This window comes from Alexandromys fortis, unplaced genomic scaffold, assembly GCF_014885135.2.
Source record: "Alexandromys fortis isolate MF-2015 unplaced genomic scaffold, M_Fortis_MF-2015_v1.1 scaffold_35, whole genome shotgun sequence".
Classification (NCBI taxonomy): Eukaryota; Metazoa; Chordata; class Mammalia; order Rodentia; family Cricetidae; genus Alexandromys; species Alexandromys fortis.
The window spans coordinates 9,371,835-9,385,857 of record NW_026067913.1 but is presented as its reverse complement, the minus strand read 5'-3'; the positions used below and the strand labels follow the sequence as shown (position 1 = coordinate 9,385,857).

The following is a 14,023-nucleotide window of genomic DNA, read 5'->3' as shown; positions in this document are numbered from 1 at the left end:
CCCCCCCCCCCCCCCCGAGTTTCAAAACAAAAAATTTCTAAAGTCCTCTTGTCTACTCTGGAAGAATAAAATGAAATAATACATGTGAACAGGCTTCGGGAATAATCGGTCAAAGGCGCATAAACGTTTGTAGTTGGTGACAATCAGAATGAAAGCACACGACGTTGGTTCCTGAGCTGAAGACGCACCAATCAGGCTCGTTTCCAGGCAGGAGAAGCCACGGGTTGCCACGTGACGCCATCACCCCGCGCCCGGCGCGAAGTGCTTTCTCCCTGTCCCGGCGACGAGCTGCTCGCCATGGGGTCCTGTCAGCGCTTATTGCTCTTTGGCGGGGCGTCACTCCGGGGTGGTTGCGGGGCCGCTGTCCCGCCCCTGGGGCGCCGAGCCTTGGGTTGTGGGCGTCAGGTGTGTGCCGAGCGCGCGAGGGGCTGGTACGAGCCTGAAGGCTGGCGCCTGCGAGCTCCCGCTAGCGGGTCCCCGGGTGTCTGGGGCTCGTGGTCCCCGAACGCTCCTGAGCATGGATGTATGGCGTGCACATTGCCCTCCTATCTTGCGTTTTTCAGTGAATAGTGAATACGCGGAGGGTTTTTAACATCCTCACTTACTCTGGCAGACAAATTTTAGCTCCAACAATTTATGTTTGCAGTTAAGATTAGCAGTCGATAAATAGCACCTAACGGATAAATTAGAGGCAATGAACAGAATTAGAAAAGAAAACCATGTTAAACTCAAGCTCTGGATCATCTTCAGTTTTACAGAGTAGTAATACAGTAATAAGGATGATTGATTTAAATCTTTTTTTTTTTTTTAAGTTATTAGGCGCTGAGAGTGAGGCCTTGAAACAAAGAAGAACACAAATCATGTCCCGAGGACTTCCTAAGCAGAAGCCCATAGAAGGTGTTAGACAAGTTATTGTGGTGGCCTCTGGAAAGGGTGGAGTTGGAAAGTCTACCACAGCAGGTACTGTATGTAAGACCTTCAGTCCCCTCTTAAGAAGTTGTGCCAACTGCCAAAGACACTGTCAACGGTCACTTCTCAAGCATAATATTTGTGATGTTTCTGATTTGTGGTTCCCTGTATTAGGATTTGATAATGGTGGGAGCTGAACTAAACAGGTTACCAGATTGTCTACTCAGTTGAGCAAAAAGTAGGTTGCCTGCAGGTTTTCTAGGCCCTTAACTGGGAGATGGAGATAATCGCTTTCATAGGTTGATACGCCAATTAAACGAATCACTTAGCCCAGTGTCTTTTCATGGAAGTGCTCAGTGATTAGTTGCTGCTACTTTTAAAACATCTTGTAAAATTTATATCAAGTTTATATCAAATTTATATTAAAACATCTTGTAATAATGTACTGAATTATCTTTGTTCTTTTCCGGTCTATCAGTGTACATATAGTTGTATATTTGCAATGAGAATGTTTTTTATTGTGACTTTTTTATTTAATTGCATCACTTGTATCATTTATAAAGTCACCAGAAGCTAATAGTCTTTGGAAAGGCTTGACAAGGTTTAGCGTTGTTTTAGTTCTTTATACATCACCTAGTGTTTTGGTGTGTGTGCGGATGTTTATATGTGTGTATGTCCCTGTGTTCAGGGGTATGTGGGTGGAGGGCATAGGGTAATAGTGAGTTTCTTTATTGCTCTCCTCTTCTTCGGTGGCTGACTGGTTATGGAGCTCATGGGATCTGCTGGTCTTTTCCCTTGTTCTTTCCAGGGCTGGGGTTTTGTCCTTCCTAGGGCTGTGGTTACTCTCAGGTCCTCTGGCTTGAGTGACGAGTACTGTACCCAGCCACGTATCCTTCACATCCTCTGTTAATATAGTAGTGATGGAGAGGCTTTCTCGTCACCCTTTTTGGTGATTGTAGGTTTGTCATCAAGATGATATTTTAGCACCGAAGATTATGAGTTCCAAAATAGAATTAACACTCAAGACTTAGTTATTTCCAATTGGAATCCTTTAGTTCTAAAGAGATTGTAAGGAACAGTAATGTGAGAAACTCCTTGCAGCCCTGCCCATTAGAAGACGTTTCTTCTCCTCAGCGCTATTGAGCTATACTGACTGTTTTGAAGGCTCCAGTGACACAGCTCTGTGCTCTCAGTCCCAGCAGCCGGAGGAGGTTCCCCTAGAAAGATTGCTGCCTAAGTTAGATGATGTTTAGCCTGTAATGTATTTCTAATTCAGAATTATCACGTACCATAGAAAAGTGGATTTGTAAGTACCTTGCCCTAGATGAAATACTTCATATACATATTCTTTTAAGCCTCACAACGGTTGTAAAAGGAGGAGGTCCCTTTATGTTATAAAGGAGGGAGCTTACTGACATAAAATAGCAATCACGTTTATACAGTGATAAGAGCTGGCGGAGCCGGGTTCAGATTCAGGTCTGCTGGGCAGTTTATGCGTCCAGCTACTTTCCTTATAGAGTTGACAGCGTCGTTCTGCAAGGAGATGGGATTCACACTGTGGGAAACGGGCAGTGTGAGGACCTATTCATCCATCAGCCTCACGGATCCAGGACTTCAGACCCTCTGCTCAGCTGTAGCCCGGCTGCAGAGCTGGCTAACTGTGCTTTTGGGGATACTGCTTTCCTCCCCTTTGTCTGTAGAATCCCTGGCATAGGCATGTTGGCTACCACACTTTACCCCATACCATTTATTCCTCACTTCCTGCTGTGCCGTGTCCCAGCTTCCTGTATACTTGTGAATGTGTGAGTTAGGCACTCAGGTACCGATAACAGCATCTATTTTAAAAATAATTAACATTATTTCAAGAAAAACTAAGTGAAATATTTGAACAAAATTATAAGAGGCTGTAAGTGAGCTATTTAAAATGTTCAGTATGGGACGGGCATCTATTGGTAGTTGCAAAATTATTATTATTTTTGTCCTTTTGTCTTTTTTTATTCTCTCCTCATCCTTGTTCTTCTACAAGTGAGGGAAATGTTGATTTCCATAAAAGGAAAATTACTCAACTGAGTTCTCTCTGTTTCTTTCAGTGAACCTTGCTCTTGCTCTGGCAGCGAACGACTCGGTAGGTATTCATCATAGAAATATTAATGCATTGCAGTGTCTTTAAGGTGGCGATGAAGTGCGTGTAGTCTAGGTTCGGTCAGCTGCACATTTTAAGGGACTAACACTGCTGCCATTAGTACTGCTTCATTTATTAACAGTGGTGTTGCAGTTTAAATGTTGGCCGTGTATCCGTGATGAGCTTTCATGTTCTCACGCCAAGGCCATTTTTTAAAATAAAAATTTACTGCTACAGTTCACATATATGGTAGGAATATTCTGGGTTCAACTCTTTTTTTTTTTTGAGGCTAGGTCCACAGTATAAATCCCAGACATGTCTAGAACTTTAACTTTGTAGCTCAAGCTAGCTCAGAGTCTTTTTGCTTCACCTTCCAAGGTCCTAAGAGTACAGACATGTGCTCCCATGCCTGCTGGTTCAGACAGAAATAAGTTTCAACTTATTTAACTCAATAAAAACGTTAAAAGATACTCTAAAAGTAGTGTTAGTCCTTTGGAGCAGAATTTGAATAGATTATGTGTATGATGTAAGACTGAAGGGTTGTCAGTTCTCCCTCTGATTCCATAGGATTGACTGGAGAATAGTTCTGTATGTATTTATTCATCTTTTCATCTCAATGTATGCAAATTAAACCCACATGTGCCTGCATAGTTTTGTGATAGCCTTCATTCTTTTTTAAGATTTATATTTTATGTATATGCGTGTTTGCACGAATTCATGTCACCACGCATATGCAGAAGCCTGCAGAGGCCAGATCCCTGGAACTGGAATTGTGTGCAGTTGTGAGCTGCCATGTGGCTCTGGGAACAGAACTTAGGTCCTCTGCAGAAGCAGCACTTTCTCTTAGCCCCTGAACCATCTCTCCAGCCCTGCACCGCATTCTGTGACTGCTGCTTTCATGGTTGAACACTTTTCTTTTGAGTGACTCTTTAGGTTGGCTTCCCCTTTCCCCACTTACTCCAATTAAAGGACACTGGGATTTATTTTTCCCTGGAGCCGTGGGGTTGAGTGATCTAGGCTGGTGCTCTACCACTGACCTCCCTAGCCCACTACAATGGCATTGGGATTTTTTTTAATAAAAAATTTTTAAAAATTAATTTCGATCATATTCTTTCACTTCCCCCAGCTCCTCCCAGAGCCTCCTCCATAAGTAATGGAGAGTAACCAGTAGCCTTGCCAGTAGCCTGTGATGTTTGTAGGCATGTGTGTTATTTGTGCCTGTGGGACATCTTTGGCTAACTACTCAACAAGACGTTACTCATTCCTGGAACTGTAGGTGGCATAAGATACCTAGCTGGGGTACTGCCTCCCCCATTATATGGTAACTCTATTTAAATTCCTTTTATATATGTATATATTTTAGGAAGCTTCCATAGTGGTAGGTTTCCATATGATTTTTTAAAATGTTTAAGTTGGTGCCCCTTTTCCAATTATTACATAATATCATGGAATTTTTTTTTTCTGGGACTGGGGATTGAACCCAGGGCCTTGTGCATTCTCGTCCTGGTGCATCACCACTGAGCCACTTCCCAAGGCTGTTCAATGGCATCTTTTTTTCCTTTTAATTTAAAAGTTGTGTTTACTGTTACCGTGTGTGTGCATATATGTGTGTGTATGTGTGTGCAGGCACATGAGTACCGTGGGACTTGCGTCCCTTCCACCTCGTGTTTGAGGTAGGGCCTCCATTGCGTGTGTGCTATGCTGCTGCATGCTTCAAGCTACCTGGCTTGCAACTCTGGGGGATTTTCTTGTTTCTGCCTTCCATCTTGCAGTGGGAGGTCTGGGGTTACAGACACACGCCACCGTTTTGGTGTTTTATGTGGGTTCTGGGATCCAACTCAGGCTGTGAGGCATGTGTGGCAAGTAATTTTACTGGCTGAACCATTTTTCTGGCCCTACAATGGCGGTCTTATATTGCATTCTTACATACGAAGTAAGTTATCTACATGTTCTCCAGGAAGCATGGTTTGTCGTTTACTTTAGCTATAGTTTATAGGAATATACTTTTTTAAATACTCTGATTTATGTTAAGTATTATCCGTTTTCTAGGTATGAAAAGTAAAAGTGAAAATGAACACTGAACATAATATGCAATCCTGCAAGCCATTATTTAATAATATATACCTATTTCATAATCTTTCAATTTCTTATATATATATATAAAATACATGTTTCATATGGTTTCTTATTTCCAACTTACTATTTTAAAATATCCTAGAATATTTTATATTTATATTTTAAATACATATATAAGTATATGAATATATAAAGTATAAATTTATATACAATACAGGTACAGATATTCATGTGTGTAGCGGTGGCTGTACTTCTCACTTTCTCTCATGCAGCACATGTGGAAAATGGCATGTGTTATAAGTGTCCTGCTGAGATAGGGATCCAGAATTTGCTAGAATGCAGAGTAGTCATGTTCATGTCTCAAGATTTTGGTCCTGGCGTCTGAAAATGTGAGTTATTACCCATTCACTCTGTTTGCTTGTGTGATCTTCATTCACTGTAGAACCAGACATCCTAACTGGACTAGCAGGAAGAAAATACCACACTGTTTCTTTAAAGCTGTGCTCCTGCCTCAAGGAAATTCTACTGTCCAGTCAAATTAAAAACCCATTTCTTTACAGCTCTCTTCCTTTGTACTTTCTTGCATCTCATCTTATCTTTTCCTTCCTTCCTTCCTTCCTTCCTTCCTTCCTTCCTTCCTTCCTTCCTTCCTTCCTTCTTTTCTTTCCTTCCTCCCTCTCCCTCTGTCCCCACCTTTCCCCTCTCTCCTTCCCTTCTGTTTTTCCAGATGCATCCTTGAGTTCTTAATGGCTAAAAGTGCTTCCTCCTTACTTCATGACGCTTACCTTCAATGGCAAAAGAGAATTGGTGGCTTAATTAAAGTTCTTGATATCAGAAGGCTACCTGAGATTTTCTGGTAGATTCAGCTTAATCCTAGAGAATAAGAGGGCATGAGTCAGATGTCATATGGGGAGGACCCGAAAGGAGCTAGAGGCAGTGTGTCCTTCTCCCACAACGTAGCTGTCAGTGACGCCCACTGGTGGTCCTTAGGAAAGAAGTGGCAGACGAGTGCATACAGGAAGTCAACTCTCCCGGTTCTTTAATTTCTCAAGGTATCTTTATTCTTTCTTTGCATTTGATAATTTAGCGAAGATGTAGAATTTAAGGCTCAAAATTACTTTTGAACTTTGAAAGCGGTATTCTATTTTCTTCTGACATTCTAATGAAAACGCCCGGTGCTTTCCTGAGTCACATGACTCTGTAATAGCATGTGTTGTTTCCTCTCAGAGCTTTTAAGGCTTTCTTTATGGCTTTTAAAGTTTAAAGTTGTCACAAATATTTGTCAGGTTGTTGGCTTTAAAAGGTGGTGCATGCTTGGAAATTGGCCTTGAGTGTTTTCCGTTCAGAGAGACTTCTCTTTGTTGATGTTTGTCCTCATTGTGGAAACCCATTCGAGAGCTGCTGACCCCGGACATGTTCATTTTCTCTGCTCTGGCTTTTTATCATCGTGTTTCCCAAGAGTCCTTAGACTCTTTTCGGTCTCCTCTATTCAACTATAGTTATTTAGCCCTAATAAAAGTTTTAAGTTTGGAGATTGCTTTCTCCAATTTTCTAGACTGTTCCTTACTTTCAACTTACTGTTTCTCAAAAAAAGGAGGAGGTTTGTAGCATTTTCTTGACTCTGAGTCTGATTAGAATTAATTAAGAAAAATGTGTCTTCTTTCCTTTTTTTTCCCTCTTTTTGGTCTCTGTTTATTTAGAATAGCAGGATAGTTGTTTCCATAGTGCCCCCTGACCAGCAGAATGAGTACCCCTGGGAAATGTTCGAGCACGCAAAAGTTCAGCCTTACTTTAGACCTTCAGAAATCCTAGATGCAGCAGATGGCCATGTGATCTGTCTTAATCTCCCTCTAGATGCAGCAGAGGGCCATGTGATCTGTCTTAACCTCCCTCTAGATGCAGCAGAGGGTCATGCTGTCTGTCTTAACCTCCCTCTAGATGCAGCAGAGGGTCATGTGATCTGTCTTAACCACCCTCTAGATGCAGCAGAGGGTCATGTGATCTGTCTTAACCATCCTCTAGATGCAGCAGAGGGTCATGCAGTCTGTCTTAACCTCCATCTAGAAGGTTTAGTGCCAAAGTCTGAGACCATGGATCTAGAGATCTAGAGTTTTCTTTAAAAACATCTTATCTGCTAATGGTCCCTTTCTGCAGGGCAAGGACAGCTTGGTCTTAAATGACGTACCCCCATATCATTTCAGTGGAGTTTGGAAGAAAAGAAAAGTCAGCATGCATGTCTAGGTAGCCATATCGACGTAAGAGCCGCCAGTGAGCTTATTATCTATCTATCTATCTATCTATCTATCTATCTATCTATCTATCATCTATCTACCTATCCACCTACCTATCTTCCAATGGGAGATAGATCTTACCATGTAGTACAGGCTGACCTGGAACTTATTTTGTAGCCCAGGCTGGCCTTTGAACTCACAATTTCCCTGCCAGACTTTTTTAAGTGCTGATACTATAGATTTGTACTACCATGTTAGACTAGTGATATGCTTAAACAGTGTGTGTGTGTGATTTGTGCACATATGTGTTCGTGTGTCACAACACTGGAAATCATACCCTGGCCCTCCCTCTCTGACATTTGCCTAATAATACTACTGACCAGGCAGATTGACGATCATATTTCTTGATTTTTCTAAACTACTTTTATTGTGACTTTTATTCTTTTATAGTATAATTTTTAAAGTCTTTAAAAATATTTATTGTTTTTATGTGTATGGGTGTTTTGCCAGCATTTATGTCTCTGCATCACATGGATGTGGTTAGTGCCAATGGAGGCCATAAGAGGGTATAGGATCCCCTGGGACTGGACATACCAATTGTGAGGTGTCATGTGGGTGCTGGAAATTGAACCCGGGTCCTCCGGAAGAGCAGCCGGGTGCTCTTAACTGAGTAGCCATCTCTCCAGCTCCTACAGTATAATTTTAATGCACATTGGGAAAGACTGCTGAGTCTGAAAGAAGGAAACATAAAAACCATCAGAAGCTGTTGATAAGTGCCGTGAGCTTTCTAAGACAGTTCATTTTATTTCAGCACATATACAAAGTACCTGGAACATTGACTGCCAGTCTCTGGGAACATAAAGAAAACTAAACCCACACTGTAGAAGCTTATAGCCTGCCAAGACTATGTTGATAGAAGTGTATTGTACACACTAATATCTATGCAATATTTATGTTTATCTACCTCTGTGTATCTATACGTATGTATCTATCTTAGCTATCTATTTTTTTTTGTGGTGGTAGAAATTGAACCCAGGTCTATTGTGTGCTAGCCAGTGCTGCCACTGAGCTATGTATGTTCCCAGCTCTAACTAGGCTTTTTTGATGGCTTATAGTTGACATTGTTTTTATAATAGTTTCTTTTGTGAATGAGAAAGAGATAATTAAGACCTTTAATAAGATTTTATTTTGTAAAACAAAGATTCTATCTTTTTTTTGTAATAATAGAAACATGTGTAATCTTAAAGTTTTATACCAGCAAAGATGAAAGGAAGACAAATATCTTCAATGATGAATTAGATCCAAGGGCAAATAACTAGGAAATCTACTCACAATGAGTAGCTTTTATTTCAGACAAAAGCAGCTTCCCCTGGTGGATCATTTTCCTGAATGCAGTTGTGTTTGATTCTCGTGGAAAGAGGTACTGAAGACCATGCTGTGCTGCTCAGTTTTGCAGCCTTCATTGATCGCACCCTTTCCAGCCACATGTTCTCAGCCATTACGTAGCCTTGTCTCTATTTTTCCACCATGTATCTGTTTCCGCCGTCCTCACTTTAATGACAGCTCATGCTGCTGCTTTGGCGCCTGCATCCATTTACACCTCAGTTACCGAGTGCCTGCTCTGTCTCGGATTCTGTGTCTGGACGCTGTACTTACTGAGTGCCTGCTCCGTCTCGGATTCTGTGTCTGGACGCTGTACTTACTGAGTGCCTGCTCTGTCTCGGATTCTGTGTCTGTGTAGACATGGGGAAGACACAGTCTTGGCCATTAGAGAGCTCACAGGCTGTCACACCCTCCCCTTCCTGCCTGTGCTCCAATTCTTCAGTATCCTCTGCCAGGTCACTCAGATAGCTGCCCTGCTCAGCTTTATACCCAGAAGCCTTTGCTGCTCTTCAAGCAGGCGTTCTATGGTTTTATAATGTTCTACATTTCTACAGGAATGTCCTGTACAGTTTTCCTCAGCTTTCTGTGTCCTCTTTTCCAGGCTACCTATGTGACTATCCTGGTTATTATATCCTGTGCAAGGGTGTGGCTGGATGGGGGACTTGAGTGCTTACAAAACCCAGCGACCGTCTTCATGTGCATCTGTGTGATGCTTGTAAGGGCTCTCAGAGATAGTTTATCAGTTAGCTGTTCTCTGAGGTCGGCTCAGTAAAGTGTTCTCTGAATTTTCTCCAAGTGTCTTTCCTGTGTTGTGAATTCAATGGCATGGTTTGTTTTTATTATTGTTGCATCCATGTAGCTATTCTAGTATTTTTTTATAATAACAACATAACTAATGCTTACTGAGCACTTAACTATATTAGCATAGTTAGTTAGCATTCATATAGAACGATTCCCATGACTTGGTTCTTAGCTCATTTTCTCCTTGTAGCAATGAGTAGGACCAGGTTCTGTTAGAACTGGAGCCTGCCCCTTAGGAGGGTGGCCAGTCTTCAGAGGCCACACCTCCCTGCTTCCCTCCCTGGGACAGAGCATTGACAGTTGTCCCTAATGGATGGTTCTAGGCAGCACCTTGTTCTTCTATGCTCTTTGTCTAGTGATGGCAGATGGTGAGCTTTTTGTTTCTCTTTCTATGACAGGGTCTCATAGCCCAGGCTGGATTTGAATTCACTGTGTCTTCCAGACTGGGTTTGAATTTCCTGTGTAGCCAGAGATTACCTTAAATTTCTGTTTTAACTGCTTCTGTCTCCTAAGTGCTGGCTTTTAGTCAGTGAGCAATGTCCATGGAAAGAGTAAAGAGTGTGTGCTTCTCCTGTACAAATTATACACAGATTGAAGTGTTGGATAAGTTCTGTGCAGCATGTTCACTATAAATTGTGCTTCTGACTTCCCACAAACAAATGAAATAATTAAAATTTAAATGAGAGTGCATATAGAATACTTAGCACAGTGTCTATCCTATAGTAAGTTGCAAACAAATTTTTAGCATTACCCGTTAGATGAACACTTTTTGTACACAGTATTTCAAAGTAAAAGTCTATGTTTATTTTACTTGACTATTTTAGCAAAACTTAATTTTAAGTTTTTACATTTCATTTTTAGAATGACTCATTAAGTAGATTTTTAATTAGATTTAAAAATGGAAAAGGCAGCAGTATTATCTTCAAAGGGTTTGCGTTTTTTCCACTGATGTTTATCTCAGAAGTATTTGTCTTACCCTGTGATTATATAATGCCTTCACACACATTCTCTCCAGACATTCTGCTTTTTCACCAGTATCCTTTTGGTGTGACTAGTATTATTCTAAACCTTTGAGGGACAGTGTTCATATTAGGACGGACTAGGCCATTTCACTCAGGTCAGGTTTGGCTGAGTATGGTCCACACGCCTGTAATTCTAGCTAGCACTTGGGAAGTAGAGGCAGGAGGTATCAGGAACTCAAGGTCATCCTCAGCACCTCACAAGTTCCACTTCAGGCCTGCCTGGGTACATGAGACTACTTCTCAAAACAAGTAAACCTTTTGAACCCCCCAAATGATGAAGGTTTTGGGTTTGGGAAAGTTGAACACATGCATCTCTCCTGGCAACAGTATTTTCTGCATTACATAGTTACCTTTCTAGCTTCTTGTCATGCAGAGCTGGGCTTGTTTCTGGCTCTGATCCTTGTCCACCATGCTTGTATGATGTCCGGCATGCAGGAAATGCTAACAGTGCTGGTCCAGGACTGCAGGTGCCGGCTGTGTCAGTTCCGGGTGTTTGCAACCCATTGACCTTTCTACATTGACACTGTATCATTGTCTGCAAAATCTGTGTGCAAGAACTGTAACTGAGTTACAAAACAAAACAAAAACAAACATAAAAGAACTCCAAGAAAAGAAAAGCAAAACTTATATGAGCCCAGGAGATAGCTCAGTTAGTCAAGTGCTTGACTTTCAAGTATGTGGTGGACCTGAATTCAGATCCCAGAACCTACATAATAAAACAGGTACCATATTGATGGCAAGATGGGACTTGGAGGCAGCCAGACCCTCTGAACTTGTCAGTGAGGTATATGGGTCCAGCATCATTCCCACAGATAGGACAAGTGTCAGTGATGTACAGGGTCCAGCATCATTCCCACAGATAGGACAAGCGTCTGTGATGTACAGGGTCCAGTATCATTCCCACAGATAGGACAAGCGTCAGTGATGTACATGGGTCTAGTATCATTCCCACAGATAGGACAAGCGTCAGTGATGTACAGGGTCCAGCATCATTCCCACAGATAGGACAAGCGTCAGTGATGTACAGGGTACAGCATCATTCCCACAGATAGGACAAGCGTCAGCGATGTACAGTAATTAGCTTACACCGCGTCACCACCTGTTTGAGTCAATGATGTGGAGCTCCAGCCATTTTAGTACACCCAGAGATCCTATGGATAGGGATTTGGCCAGCGAGCAGGATTGGCTGTTACCACACTGTGCTGCAGCTTCAGTGGGGAAGACCCACGTGGTCATCTAGAGTTCTTCCCTCATGTGCTTGGTCCTGGCTCTGGGAACCTGAAGGCTGAATGGGCTTGGGTTGTAGATAGGAGTACATTAATGAGGATACTGTCTATTGCCTAGTCTTGCTCAGAGATTGGTAGCCTCAGGGTAATGGAACATTTTGTTGGTGACTAAGTGTTTCTCAAGTTGATGTCCTAGTCAGTAAGGTGAAAGCTATATGACCTTCTGCAACCTAACCTGGCTAGTCAACCTAGTTGAAATTGACGTGTGCTTTCTCAGGTTTAAGGGGAGGGGACATAGAAATCCCAGCTGACGGAAGGAGCACCAAAACCCCTGAAACCTTTACAGCCTCCTCATCTGTTGTCTCTGCTCTGCTGCTCCATTCTCACTGTGGGCACTATAGTTGGCCTTTTTAAATTTGAGAAATAGTTTATTTCTCTACTGTTGGGAATATAGGTAAAACTTTAAATATTTTGCCAGTTGCAGTGACACACACCTATCACTCATACACCTTGGAAGGTAGAGGCAGGTGGATCAGGAGTTGAAGGTCATCCTCATCTGTGTGTAAGATTTGACTCCAGCTTGGCTCACATGGGTTCATGTCTCAAACAAAACAAAAACAAAGGAACCCCTCTCTTGTATTTTGGCCCCTTTGATCTCCCTCACCTTGAATTAGATAATGATTTCTCACATTGTGTGTAGAAATGAATGTTTTTTTTTTTTTTTATCACAACCAGGTCTCTGCCAAGTGGAGCTCTGTTTCTAGGGTTGGCAGTCCCCACTCTTGTACCTTGTTCTTGGCCATCCCAGTCTTCCGCTCTGTCCTTAGCTTGCACTCTTCCTTTCACTGGCTAGATGTCTTCCTTGCCTTCTTTGTCAGCTCCTGTTATCTCTCAGGTCCCTTGTTGGGCATCTATTCTGCTGGGAAGCCTTCCTACTGGTTTCCCATGGCCTCACTTCCTCTTTCCCTTTATGTGTCTATCTGCTGTTAGTTACAATGACCCTGGTGTCAGGGGCTGCGTCTTAAAAGAGCTGCCACCACTGCCTGAACCATTGCTACACACCCAGCAAACTCTTGCCAGCTGATTGAAAATAGATTGTATTTGGTGGACATTTCCAAAGGTTCAAATTAGTTCCAGGGCTTTCTCAGTGCCCATACATCACCAGTGATTACTCTTGCCTTAGCAGAGTTATGCTCCGTGAAGCTTTTCTATGTCAGCATTTTAAATTTTCAGTTAGAATTTCAGTTAGAATTTGAGAACAAGCTCTCAAAATTTGTATATGAAATGTTATATGTATAGAAAATACAATGTATTCGTTAAGTACAAATCCAACAAGCTTTGATAAGATTAAAGGCTAGGAGAATAAATCTGAATTCAGAATGGTACTGTTTCAGGTTGTGGCATATTGAAGCTTTAATTTTGGCTGTGGACTATTTCACATGCTAGATTTTGTTCAGCCTGTTTCTTGCTGGTCAAGCCCTGTGCTGGTTCACTTTTGACAGATGGACTATGTGGGGTCAACACTGCCGTCCAGAAGTGGGTCAGAGCGCTTAGATGAAGGGGAGGCAGCTGCAAAGAGCCTTTATTTATTGTTGGCACAGTCAAACAGAAGCAATTACGAGCTTGAACCTCTCGCCATGTCTTGCTTCTTCCTTCTCTCATAGGCTTTGCCAAATTAACCACATCAACCAATTTCACAAAAATAATATGGGCTGCTGTTTTAAATAGTTCTTTTAGGTTCTTAAGATGCTTCTTGAGAAAGTCCTGTGTCTTTCAAAGTCTCTTTTGTACTTGTGTAAAGTCTTCAATGGTCGGTTAGAGGTCGGGGGCACTGTCTGCACAGGGAGCAGTGGAGTGCACCTCCTTGGGTGTACCCTGTTGCACTGCTGCTCTGAAAGGAGATTCTATTACCTCAGGACAGAGGACAAGTGGGGTGCTGCTAAGAGCAATAAGTGACAAGTTGGATTACTGCCTGTGGCTCCTAAACAATGGGACATTCTTGAACTAATGGAGGAAGACCTCAGGTAGTCTCAGAAGACAGTCTGGATCCCCTACGTGGGAATAGGTTGCTCTCCGTTTCGATTTTTCCTGTCAACAAAACAGAAAGCATAAGACTTCTCCAAGCCTTGCAACAGCTTTGGCCTCAAATTTGTACTGAAATTTGTCTGCAGTGTGATGGGGCTCTTTGCTAGTCACCATGGAAACTGATCGAGGTGCTAGTCTTGTCCTCTGGGTTCTTTGGGCAGCATATAT

At 42.2% G+C, this 14,023-nt stretch overlaps 1 protein-coding gene across 2 annotated transcripts in view; it reads left to right on the top strand.

The window, feature by feature from the left end:
- The first annotated feature begins 252 nt into the window (after positions 1-252).
- Positions 253-14,023, top strand: part of Nubpl (NUBP iron-sulfur cluster assembly factor, mitochondrial) — a 161,850-nt gene continuing 148,079 nt past the window's right edge. Inside the window, exons 1-3 of one of the 2 annotated variants that reach the window (XM_050138890.1) lie at positions 253-405; positions 813-960; positions 3,000-3,034. In XM_050138890.1, coding sequence (XP_049994847.1) covers positions 298-405; positions 813-960; positions 3,000-3,034 — 291 coding nt within the window. In that variant the 5' untranslated portion in view covers positions 253-297. The remainder of the gene's footprint in view (positions 406-812; positions 961-2,999; positions 3,035-14,023) is intronic. The other variant, XM_050138891.1, reaches the window with a different exon arrangement.